At 41.4% G+C, this 12,566-nt stretch overlaps 1 protein-coding gene across 3 annotated transcripts in view; it reads left to right on the plus strand.

Moving 5' to 3' along the window:
- Window positions 1-12,566, plus strand: part of si:dkeyp-19e1.3 (USP6 N-terminal-like protein) — a 24,647-nt gene that overhangs the window by 2,461 nt on the left and 9,620 nt on the right. For all 3 annotated transcript variants that reach the window (XM_034879514.1, XM_034879512.1, XM_034879513.1), the window contains 6 exons: window positions 10,444-10,517; window positions 11,163-11,248; window positions 11,582-11,621; window positions 11,707-11,787; window positions 12,106-12,213; window positions 12,319-12,428. In XM_034879514.1, the coding sequence (XP_034735405.1) occupies window positions 10,452-10,517; window positions 11,163-11,248; window positions 11,582-11,621; window positions 11,707-11,787; window positions 12,106-12,213; window positions 12,319-12,428 (491 nt within the window). In that variant the 5' untranslated portion in view covers window positions 10,444-10,451. The remainder of the gene's footprint in view (window positions 1-10,443; window positions 10,518-11,162; window positions 11,249-11,581; window positions 11,622-11,706; window positions 11,788-12,105; window positions 12,214-12,318; window positions 12,429-12,566) is intronic.

Consider the following 12,566-nt stretch of genomic DNA (forward strand, 5'->3'; position numbering starts at 1 on the left):
CCCCCCCCCACACACACACACACACACACACACACGATTTGGATATCGCAGTACTCCGTATCGCGATTTCGAAAATTGCAATTAATTGTGCAGACCTACTGTCAGAGTTGATGATTATGTTTTTTTTGTATTTCTCTACCGTAAATCGCCACATATCTCACTGCACGAGGTACCAAAAACCATTGACGTACATGTTTCTTTTCTGGATTAAAGCATTGCAGCAGCATTGCAAATGATACATAAAGGTAACAAAACACTACTGATGAGATAACATCAGCTCAATATTATTAAATAGTTGTATTACTTTCTACCATCTATGGTTTGGTCATACATCTCTTCAATCGGCAGCCTTTATTGTATTTTGTTGTGATATTATGTTTGTAGAGAGGCATCAATAGCCTTTTTGTCTACTTGAATGGCGGCATTATGACAGACGTCAACGACCCAACGCTGGGTGTCACAAAACGCACCAGATAGTGAAGCCTTTTGCCAACTATGAAGAAGACAGAGAGGCTTTAGCCCTGCTGTGTGACTCATGAAATGTCTTTTTAGAGATTCAGTGTTGTCTTTCCAGATGTCTTTAAAATATAGCCCATGTCCAAATCCCTGCTTTTTTTGGCCAGGGTAACAAGGTCCTGGAGCTTGTCTCCGGACACACTGGGCCATTGTGAGGGGTACACCGCAGACTGGTTGTCACACTACACCTACATGCTATTTCCAGTTCAAGTTCAACAAACCTGGTATGTGTGTGGACTGTGGGAGGAAACCCTCGCAGATACAACATGCAAAGGCTTCGGCTCGCCGGTGGATGAGAACCCAGGGCATTTCTTATGATATTTCTGACCTAATACTTAGATATTTGCACTGTGTGCGACGATGGCCATGTATAGGACGTTCCTTCCTAAGATGGAGCAATATAATAAGTCCAGAAAAGTGTATCCTATTACTGTAATACAATCTCTTTATGGTGTAAAGACATCATTTTAGAAACATCCCAATATTACAACAGCCAAATCCCAGACCTAATCAAGTCGTATCTCATGTCTTCATACAATATTAGCTCATATGATGTGACATTGATATGTATAGAAGCCTTTTTTTTCTTATAACTGTTTCGAATGGCCATGAGTGCTACAGTGGTTAGAAGAACAGGCTGATTGATTTTTCAATCAACAGAACATTTATTTTGATAAGCGCTTAATCATTTAAGTAATTTAACAAGAAAAATACTGAACTGCTGCTGGTTCAAGCTTTATAAATGTGATATATTTTTGTAGCTATCAATCTTCGTTTCGACTGTTGTTCAGTAGGGGCGGGGGAAAAGATCGATACAGCGTAGTATTGCGGTATTTTCTGTGTTAATACTGTATCGATACACAGATACCAAGTGTGGATCTTTTATTATATATATGTTGGTCAGTTTGTCTTCTTGACAATCAGCAGTAAAATTGAAGTGAAATGAACAAACAGAGAATTTGATCTTTTTAGCTAAAACAGATGTTGACAAAGTTTTTATCATTTAAAACTGGAAAAAATTAGAAGTAGGAAAAAAGTGATAAATTGCCGTATATCATAGAGTATCGCAATATGTTTAAAATCGCAGTAATATCGTATAGTGACATATCATGACGTATCATGTATCATGACGATACTGTATCGGGAGGCGTCTGGTGATTCCAAATTTGAAGATGTCACCTTGGGATCCGGGAAATTGTGATGAGCATTTTTCACTTTTATCCTACATTTCATTGGCTAGTGATGGATAAATGAATTAATACAAGGACACGTTAGCTGATAATGGAAACAATAGTTAGCTGCATCCCTACATGCTTCACAATGTGATAATCACACTGCACCACCTTGTGTTAGTTCATTTGATTCAGGTCGTACATCCCTGCCAGGAACTAGTGTGAAATTTGCCTGAGCTGAGTCAGTCTATAAATGAGCCAAGTCTATTCCCCACACTATCATTAGTCAAATTGAGTTCACACTACTGTTGAGATCCTGGATTGTTACTCGGGCTGAAAAACCGATACACCACTTAGGACAGATATTTGTTTGTCTTTTGGCATTTGTTTAAAGACTAAATTGGGCGGACTTGGAATTTCCCCTCTATTATTGTCTCTAGTTTGTGTCTTTTTTAGATGCCACTTTAGATTTGTTTGCTTTAAATTCTTTAACCTTCTTGCGGTGAAATTCCCCTCCAGTGTGAGTTCCCCCCCACCCCACTGTAAGGCTGCTCTCCTTCCATGTACCACAATCCTCGTTTTCTGTACTTGTAAGCATAATTTGAAGATGAAAACTATGATAACCAAATGTAATAACACTAGTTATTTAAACTCTAAGTGAGAGCTCTAGCTTCACTGCTAGAATCATGACTCCATCCTTTGCTATAGGAAGAGGATCCATTTATGAGAATGTGGCTTTCTCAGCAGGATCCTGTGGTTTTGTGTTTATGAATACCGTTCCCTTGACGTTCCTGTCCTCATACCACCCCTGGAAAAAGTTCCCCACTATGGGGAAAAAAGGCCTCTCTGGCTGGCCTATTGCAACTCCAGCATCTACAACTTTGTGTGGTCATTGTTATATTTAGACGGACCCCCCAGGTAATTGGGGAGGCAGCAGCAAGGAACAGAGACGGGTCTCAGGCCAGGTCAGATGCAGGGTAAAATACTTTTTTTTTTTAAGATGGTGAAAAGGTTTGGTGAGTGTAGTTGGTGCATGTGTGTTCTATGTGCTCAGCTTTGCAAATAGGAGAAGGCAGAGTGACAGTGGTAACACACAGGGGACCAGGACAGAAAAGCCCCTTGGGGAAACAAGCTATTCTGAGCCATGTGCTTTTTTCCCCAGTCTCTGTGCTCTGGATGGTTTGCCCCTGGGTCGCACAGTGTTTGTGTCGCCGTTATTTTCTAGTGTACATAAACACAAAGCCTACACCGTCCAAAATCATTCGAGGGAGACTGAGGAGGACACAAGGCCTCAGACAGAAAGAAAGACAAGGAATTTATTGTTAAGGAGACTTTGTGGCTGCCTATCAAGGCTTCCCGGCAGTTTTCTTTTATTGGCCTAACTTGGTATCACTCCTCTCCCTGCTTAAGTTCATTTTCTAGTATATATGGTTTCAGTAGGTGCTTCAACCAAGTCAAGAGATAAGTTAGCACACTGTCATGCTTTGCTGTTAGTCAGTTGCCACTATGAATAGAACCACTGAGGTAAGGGGAAACAATTGGCCATTGTCATCATCACACCTGCAAACCACAAGTTTGGTAGCATGGGGAATACATTTCCATCCTTCTGTAGGCTGTGTGTCTGGAGGCTGATGGCCTTAAAGTTTCTGGTTGCTTTTTCACATACATGTAACAAGTGATCATTACGGACAGCATGCTTGAAGATGGCAAACAAGATAAAACCAAGATGTTTTCAAGCCAGTTATTTGTAATTGCGTATCATGCACTGACACTGAATCCCTCTCTGGCTTACACTAGAGCCTCAAGCAGTTTCCTTTCCTTTATGTTGACTTTGTAGTGGAGGCCCGCCACGGCAATTTTTCTGCCGCCACGGTACCAGAAATAGGACAAACACACAATGGGGTCACGGTTGCCTTTAAAATGATCCTGCCCCCCCCACACACACACACCCCTTTGGCTGTTGCTCACATTAAAATTTAACAACAAATAGAACCATTCAGAGATTATTGGGCACGTCCAGTTTAACTCCACATACTGTTGTGATGATGTAGTTTATTGTCAAAACGTTTGCGTTCCTCCGAGTCGGGGGAACGGGACGTTTGTTGTATCGGACAGGCCTGCCCCCACTGCTAAAAGAAAATCCCAAAGGAAACACTGCTCAGGGCCTCAGTTATCCAGTTTGAGCAGCTCTGTATCTCTGTGAGTTCCCTCTGACTCGACACCTTCCTTTTAAAGAAAGAGGCGGCTGTACCAGCCTGCTTAGATTTCCTCTGGGGCGACTTATGGCGTTTATTCCAAAAATGGTACCTGCTCGACGCGCCTCGGCTCAAATCAACTCGGCCGCAGGTTTGTTCAGGACACCCTGTCTGTCGCTAGCTATGACGACACAGTGATTAGTTAAGATTCTCTCCGACCAATCAGCAGTCTGCAGGTTTTCACGTCACCTTTTTGGTACCGCCTCAGCTAACTTGGAACCTCAACTAAGGTGGTACTAGAAGTACCTGTTAGCAGGTACCAGGGACTTTTTTTCGTAATGGAAAACCAAAAAAGGCGAGTTGAGGCGAGTCAAGTAGATACCATGCAGTGGAAAAACGCCATCAGTGATATTCTTGGTCTCTGAGGGGCCCCCTTTTTATAACATTTGTTTTCAACTGCCAAATCAGCCTTCAGTTGAGAGGAAATAAACGAAAGATCGTAACAGTGTTTTGTTAATTTCCTCTCAACTGCGCAGACTGCATTTCTCTGGCAGGAATATGTTGACAGGAGCTACTAGCTACTATCAGCACAAAGAAATCTGCAACATTTCTAACTTCAATTCCAAAGCTACCTCGCCCCTTCTTAAACTAGAGAAACCACCTCCTAGAGCGATCCCCATCGCTCTCTGTTTCTCTTCTATTTTCTGGACACATGCATGTTCACATGCACACACTCTGTGTCTGACACCCATTAACAACTGGAGCTCTGAAGCCATCCGGGACTTCAGACCTGTTCATGTGGAAATTAGAGCCATGTGGTTGTTTGTTAGCCTCATTCCTTTTTTGAACTGGAATGATAGGCCTGTTCTCCACCATCACCATGCGCCTCCAGCTAATGTTCATTCTTTGAAGTTTATTGCAGTGAATTATACTGCAGTAATTCCTTAAATGATTACCTACTACTACAACAGTTTCAAATAATAAATGTAATGCATGTTATATGTATCTTAAGGTCTTATAAAGACAACATTACATTGTGCAATCACATTAAGAAACTAAATGTCATAGGAGGTATGTATACTGGAGACAGACACACAAATGAGAAGAAATGCCTTGATGTGTCAGTTATTTAACATTCTGAATGTTCAATGCTAGAACTTTTCAATTGAAATACAAAAACAAAAGTATCTTCAAAAGTTGCCTTTGGTTTAGGTGGGGTGGTAATATCAGTGAATCTATAGCACGTGCAGGAGAGTAATACATGGCTGACTGAGGCTACTGATAATAAATGACACCGATATATGATAGGCCGTCGTGGGAGCATGCTCTGTGAGTGTAAGCAGGTTGAATGAGTGCATGGCCCAAGCTTGTCTGATCTCGGAGCCTTAGCGTCCTTTGGCTGACCACGCAGCGTTGACTAATCATTCAGTGGTGTAAAAGAACCAAACATCTGTCATCATATCCTTCGTCACGCCATCAGCAGTTTGGGTCGGGGGTTTGAATGCCGGCCAGCCACAAAACAAGATCCTCCATAAAAATTATGATCAGATCTTAGAATTAGATAAATCTGCTTCTTTGGGTTTCAATGCAATATCTGTAAGTAGGATGAAACACAACTTATTTGCGTCTTCGGTTGGTTTACACTCTCCACACATTACATTACATTACATGTCATTTAGCTGACATAAAGCGACTTACAATTGCCTCATATGTCAGAGGTCAAACTGCTTGCTCAGGGACACATTGGTTGATGTATCGCAGTGGGAATCAAACCCAGACCACCCACACCAAAGGCAAGCGTCATATCTACTGCGCCCTCGCCACCTCATATAGTTTCACTTAAGGGTTTAAGCTCAAGATGACTGCCCACACTGAGACACATACTTTACATACACACACAGTAAATACACAGCCCTTACTAGTCCCTTGTTGCTTGCTGCACTCAGATTTTCCAGACTCATACAGTTAGTTGACTACTGCCAGACTCCTTCTAATCTCAGTCTGTCATCTGATTTTGCTCTGACTGCTGCTCAGATTAAGATTGATTAAACGCCAAAGGAGAGCTGCTTATGGATCAAGGAAGAGTAGAAGTTTATTTAACAGGGGACATGTGCTTTATCATCCCAGTGAAATGGGGTAAAGAGTACACAAATGCAGCAGTATAGATATGTTATGTTTCAAAGAAACAATCTCATTTGAATTGAATGTCTTCAGTTTCCTTTTTTTGTGTGGACGTTCGGCTAATGAGTCTCATTTTCTATTACTCTTTATTGTTTTTGCACCATAAACTAACTTACTTGGCTGTAAAAAAGGAACAAATGGCCTTACAGCTTTCACTCCCTGCAAGTCTATGTGATGAAGTGATTTGTCCTAACAATTCTGTCTCATTAAAGACGGACGTTATCCCTGACACTATAGGGCACGTGGGTCCTACCAGGGCTAAACACAGCGCGAAGGAGTTTTTAGACCAATGCATCTCTGCCTAAAACCATGTTCTTAGCTTGATGGGATTCAGAGTGCTGTGCAAGCTGTTTGTGGTTACAGCAGTGCACTGAGAACTTTTATACGCAAGCTAGATTTAGAGCTCTATGTCATAACAGGAAATGATGTCAACTCAACCCCAAGCTCAAAGTCTTGTATCCTGTAAGTAGGCAGGTTATCAGCCATACAGGGAAGTGGGTTCTTTAGCTATCTGACATTCTGGCCCACAGTCTGCTTAGTGTCTAAACTGGCCTTTTGTACGCACCACTTTCTCAACACTTCAGGCTCACTGCGCCTACATTTAGACTCCCATCTTACATGTCCATCTTATAATGTACTTAAAAGCTCTAGAAAATGTACATCTGAATGATTCTCTTCCTCTCTATATTTGGTCTCACTCCTACAGTAACTGACTACCGGTATACACTCCCCCAGGTGTGATGTTTCACTGTATTTGCGTAGTCTCTCTCCCACTCAGCAACCTTCTCTGCTGCTTACTTACTTTTTTCCTCCAACTTTCATCTGCTGGATGAAAAAAACGTTTTTTACGTGGTATCTGATTGGGGCATAAACTCCAGTACTTCCCGATACAGATACCAGCGTTTTAGGCGGTATCCGAGGCGATACCGATACTGGTGTTGGTATCGGACCATCTCTACCTTTCTAGTCACCACTTGAAAAGAGCTGTGAGTTCTTTAAACCACCCGCAAGAAGTAATGCCTTTGACAGATCACCCATTTACGAGGACCTCAGCTGTGTTGGTGACTCGCAAGCAAAATACCAGTAGTGTTAACGTGAACTGACCACGTTGTGGTATTACTCATGTCTTTCTGGCAGACTCCAAACAACAAGTCTGGATGACTTAAAGCTTAGTCCATAAAAGGGTTTTCCCTGGTTGGAATCAGTCCCATTTTGTTTTCTTGTCACACTCTTGTTGCAGTTCTCATTGTACCTGTTGTTGAAGGAGAGGCAGTCGCTGGTTTCCTTTTCTTCCTGAACCCAACACAATACTATCAGCAGTCCGGAGACTCAACACAGGAAGTAAGCAGCTTGAACCTAAAGATGAAAGCACAACAGACCTTTTACACCAATTTACCTAGTAGATAGGGATTGAAAACACAATTCCCCGAGTGCAGCCAGAATAAAAAAAACATCTCTGGTGTATTCCTTCAGACTAACTTTAAGGACTCTCCACAGCCTTGAAAATGGTCATGTGTTGCTTAGAATATGCTATATAGGCTATAGTAGAAACGTCTTACAACTCTTACTAGTTATGTGTGGCAATGCCTTTGACTTGACAACGTTATTTATCTGTGAGATGAGAGTTGTTGCCAGGAAACAGCCTTAATTATTGGTTCAGCCTGGTATCCATCAGCCAACTAAACTATTTTTAGGTATACTTTAAGTCTCCCCATTTAGCATTTATAAGCCATACATATTCAAATAAAAAGAGGATACAAACAGGCTTTCAACACACAAAGTTACTCAGCTTTTTCTTGACATAATTTCTTCTTTGAGTCTTGTCATAGGAGACTTGTGAATGTAAAGTACAAGGCAGGCTTTTTTTTCCTGATCATATGACAGGCCGCTTAAAAATATGCCTACGCTTGGAAAAACCTGATATAGTTTGACCTAAGATAGACGGGAAAAGGGAAAATGTAAAAAGGAAAGCATAGAACAGCCGAAGGCCATTTGTTCAGTGGTCTGGTTTCACTGCCCACCTGTTAGACAAGAGACTCAGCTGTTGTTTTGTCCGAGAAGACTGGATTCTGGGTTTTGGGGATCAGGTTTATATGGTACTTGGTAACTGATGACTGCTCGCTTTCTCCCATTCTGTCCTGTGCATTTTCCCTAGGGAATATCTCCATGTTAAGTAAATGTCACATTGTTTCAGACAGAATGTGTTGTGGTCAGCACAAGGCATGGGTCTGTAGGGAAACATTACAGGGTGTTTCTGGAAGATGTCAGGTGCCTTCACACCTGTGCAAGGCATGCCAGACATGCATACCGCCTGAGGCCTCAGCTGGCTACTCATGTTGTCAAGGGTCAGTGAAAGTATTCCTTCGTCTTGGCATCTGTTGCAATGGGCCCTCCTGAAGAGTTGTCCTCATAGCATGTGACTTTATTAAACAAAAGTCACTGAATGGTTGGTTTCGGATTGTTACAACTGGCCAAAAAATGTGCTTATTTTTTTTAGTCATAATGCTGTAGCTCATCCTAAAAACCTACCCTTGCAAACTCTTAGCTTAGGCATCTATCCCAGGACAGCATTTATGATTGCAGCGTGACAAAGGCCTTCTTGTCTACCTTGTTACTTAAAATAAAGGCCAGAATCAGAAATACTTTATTATAGATAGTAGCAGGTGGTCCTTAACTCTGATGCTTGCAGTAGGCCCACATCCAAACGGTGCAACAGGCCTGGGTTTTGTATCTTTGTTCTGTTTCTTTTATCTTCTTTTATCCACTGTGCCTGCAAGGCATAACTGGCATATTCTTCATATCCAAACATCACTCTGAAATGTTGGTCTGGCAAACTAGAGGTGAGGCTGTTCTTATTAGCCCTGACAACTGCTAAACAGCCGAGTCTGCTACCAGAGCTCATCCACACCCCTTAGAGGGGGTTAGGCTACAATATAAGGAAAAAGGGAGGGGTCGAGGCTCCAGGAGCAACAGCTCGGGTCTCGGTTGTCACCTTCTGTCCTTTGCACACAGGCAGAGGTGCAAATGACTACATGTCAGTTTTGTCGTACGTGAGCCTGGAAACACACCAAAGGAGTATTTGGATGTTCTACACAGTATTAGTGCGTTCCAGAATTACTGCACAGATTATTTGACATTATGAGAGGTTAAGAGGTTCAGTCTAAACTATTCTGATCCACTCGCAGTCTGACCCGAGCTGGCCTTATAAAACAAATTATTTGGATTTACAAGCTGATACTTAGACAAATGTGGTAGGTGAGGAATATTGTTTTAAAAGCCATAATCCGCCTCTAACGTGAAAATAGAAGCTTTGACGTATTTAGTGTTTTTTTCTGTATGCCTTTTGAAACCACTTGGATCTGAAATGGATTTGTTCTTCAACATTTTATCTAACTGTACCCCCCGTGTATAGGGTCATTAACTTTAATATTTAATATTAAAACTGAAAATCAACAATTGCCGGTCATACGCCTTAAGACCTTAGCTAATTTTAGCATTTAGATACGGTTAGACAAAGCAAAATAAATTTACAATTATACTACTACTACTACTACATAAAATACACTTTTGAATGTTGTCACTGTTATTATAATTTCTGTTTTTTTAAGTAGCAGAGTAATGTTCAGTACAGCACTAATCATAAGTTCACACTGAGAAATCTGTGGCCACAAGCTGAAGTCTAATGACACTGACCGTCTTGTCAGCTGAAAGTCACTAACAGGAAGTTGCTAATGGCCTTGTGGCCTGTGTCTTCACCCTCCTTATAGACATGCACCATCTTCTTTTAAAGAACAACAAGTTCTATAATTTGCCAGTTGAGCTACAGTTCCTTCTTGATGGTGGATCAGTGAGTAGGACAGTTAATATTAAGCCGGTGAGACATATTGAAAGGAGATATGACATACTGTGTGCTCTTCTTCATCTCAAGGGATAAGATGACACCAGCTTAGATGACGGCTGTTTTTTGTAGGTTCAGTCAGAAAATGTCCAGTCAGAATTACAAAATTAATAAAAAAAGAAAATGTTTATGACTTTGCTTCTCATTTAATTGTATTAGCCGACTGTATCACAAACGCCACTACTTTCTTCTTTGAGTTTTAACAATAGACTGTTTGTATTCTGCCAATACAATATTTTTCTGCAATAAATTCTGCAATAAACATTACACTCCATGAGAAAGAAATCGTGGCAGAGAATCGTAATATCAATTCAAGTGTGTGATCTCCATACACTCTTCATATTCCACAGCAACAACTAGCAGTGAAACACCAAGCTACAATATCTCAATAAATAAGTATTAAAGTAAATATTCAGGCATGTTAATACGGTTCATGTCAATTTTGGTAACCATGTGACATGTTTTGTCTGCTTCCCTTTAGATTTTGACATGAAGAAGGACATAGATACATTGATAGCAGATGAACGTGCTGAAATCATCGCCAAATACGACAAGGTAAGTGTGCGCACAGGAATACCATCACCTCTGACAATACTCTAATGACATTTATGATAAACACAAATAATGCGCTTGATGTTTTGTTGCTTAACAATCGACAAAAGCCATGGTTCATTTTGGTGCATTCTTTTTTTTTTTGTTTCTTTGAGACACATTTCTACCTCTGCCAAACATCAGGCTCAGAAAGTGTACCACAGTTCGAGAACATCTTTTGTGAAGATGATCCAAACTAAAACATTAAACTCCTGACTCTTTGGAACTTAATATGTGCACAAATAATGTCAGTTAAGGTGTATCTAACACATCTAAACTGGGGAGCTGATGGTCTCTGAATAGAGAGGTCCTGTGTAATGTCGGCAATGTGTGAACTCAGAATCTTCATTACCAACAGACCGTGACATCATCAATTAATGGTGACATTTGTAGTTCACATATAAGGGTTAAAACACTTTTGAGTGACCCATTAGATTGGGAAAACACAAGACAACCACATGCAATGGCAAAAACGACAATTGGAAATTGTTGTCAACATGTTATAATTTATTCTGTCTGTATCACAGTTGGTTTGCAGCACCATTGTGATTTTTTTCTTTCTTTTACACAACATTTTCTAAAAGGGCTTATGGTATGTGTTTGTTTCAGGGCAGGCAGGAGGGCGTCAACATTGACCCATGGGAGGATGCTGACTACAGCATCTATAAGGTCACCGACCGCTTCGGCTTCCTGCAGTACGTTACCCGACTTAAAGCTCGGACAGATTCCTTGCAGTGTTTGGAATTCTGGGAGATTGCCTTCATTTGCAGTGTTTCCTTTAGGATTTTTTTTTAGCAATGGGGGCAGGTCATATCCCCGTCTGCCCCATTACTGATACCGTGGTGGCAGAAATGTTGCCGTGGCAGGCCGCCACCACAAAATGATCACAGAGGAAACACTGATTTGCATCTAAACTAGCTCTGTTCCTCTCCCTCACATTATGCTGATGTCTTATATCAGTGCTAATCATAGCCGATGCTCTGTGTCCCTTTTTCTAATACATGTGTATTTCTGCTTTTCTGCTCCAGTGAGCAAGAGCTACCGACACCCAGTGCGCTTGAAGAAAAGGTAGCAAGTTTTAACCTGCGATCTTAATTTACGTCCTTTCGCATATAAAGTGGACCACGTGAATATTTGTCTTTCCTCTCCCCAGCAAAAGCAGCAGGACATAGAGCGAGTGGAGAAATGGCTGAAGATGGTGAAGAAATGGGACAAGTACAGGAACAGTGAAAAGGTATGTAACTCAGTAGTGGTGGTCCACACCAACATACTGTCTCAATTTAGCCCTCTCTTCCCTTTTGTTGTCTTACTCAACTATTTGATGTTTTCCATTCTCCTTTTTAACCACATTTTATTCCCTTATCCTCCCTCCTCTCCTGTCTAGACAGGAAAAAGCGAGCACATAAGTGCCTGTGATGAGTTCTTGTCATTCTAAAGGAGCTAACATCTACATGTGACCCTCTGCCTCTTCTAGTTATTGTGGTGAACATGACATCTCTTCATGTTTAGCGAGTCCCAATACACGTCTGCTTGTCTGTCACATGTGTTTCAGTTGGTGAAGCGGGTGTATAAAGGCATTCCTCTGCAGCTGAGAGGCCAGGCCTGGGCCTTGCTTTTGGACATAGAGAAAGTCAAACAAGATAACGACGGAAAATATGAGGTGAAAAATCATGAAAAATACTCTAAAATGCATCTGCGAAAGGGTAAACTTCACAGATGCATCTCCTAGCATTCATAACATACTTGTGCTTTTTCTATCCTCCAGAGAATGAAGCAGCAGGCTCGTAACTTCTCCACAGAGATCAAACAGATAGACTTAGACGTCAACAGAACCTTCAGGAACCACATCATGTTCATGGACCGCTTTGGAGTCAAGTGAGTTCTTAGCTGTGCTCAGCAAAAAGCTGCGTGGAACGGCTTGTAATTCAGTTTATCCGGTCACGCCAGAGACCCCGGGGAATTTGTACCTATACGTGTGGGAGTGAGAGCAAAGTTTCTGCAAAGACCTCTGTG

This window comes from Etheostoma cragini, chromosome 8 (genome assembly GCF_013103735.1).
Source record: "Etheostoma cragini isolate CJK2018 chromosome 8, CSU_Ecrag_1.0, whole genome shotgun sequence".
NCBI classification, from domain to species: domain Eukaryota; kingdom Metazoa; phylum Chordata; class Actinopteri; order Perciformes; family Percidae; genus Etheostoma; species Etheostoma cragini.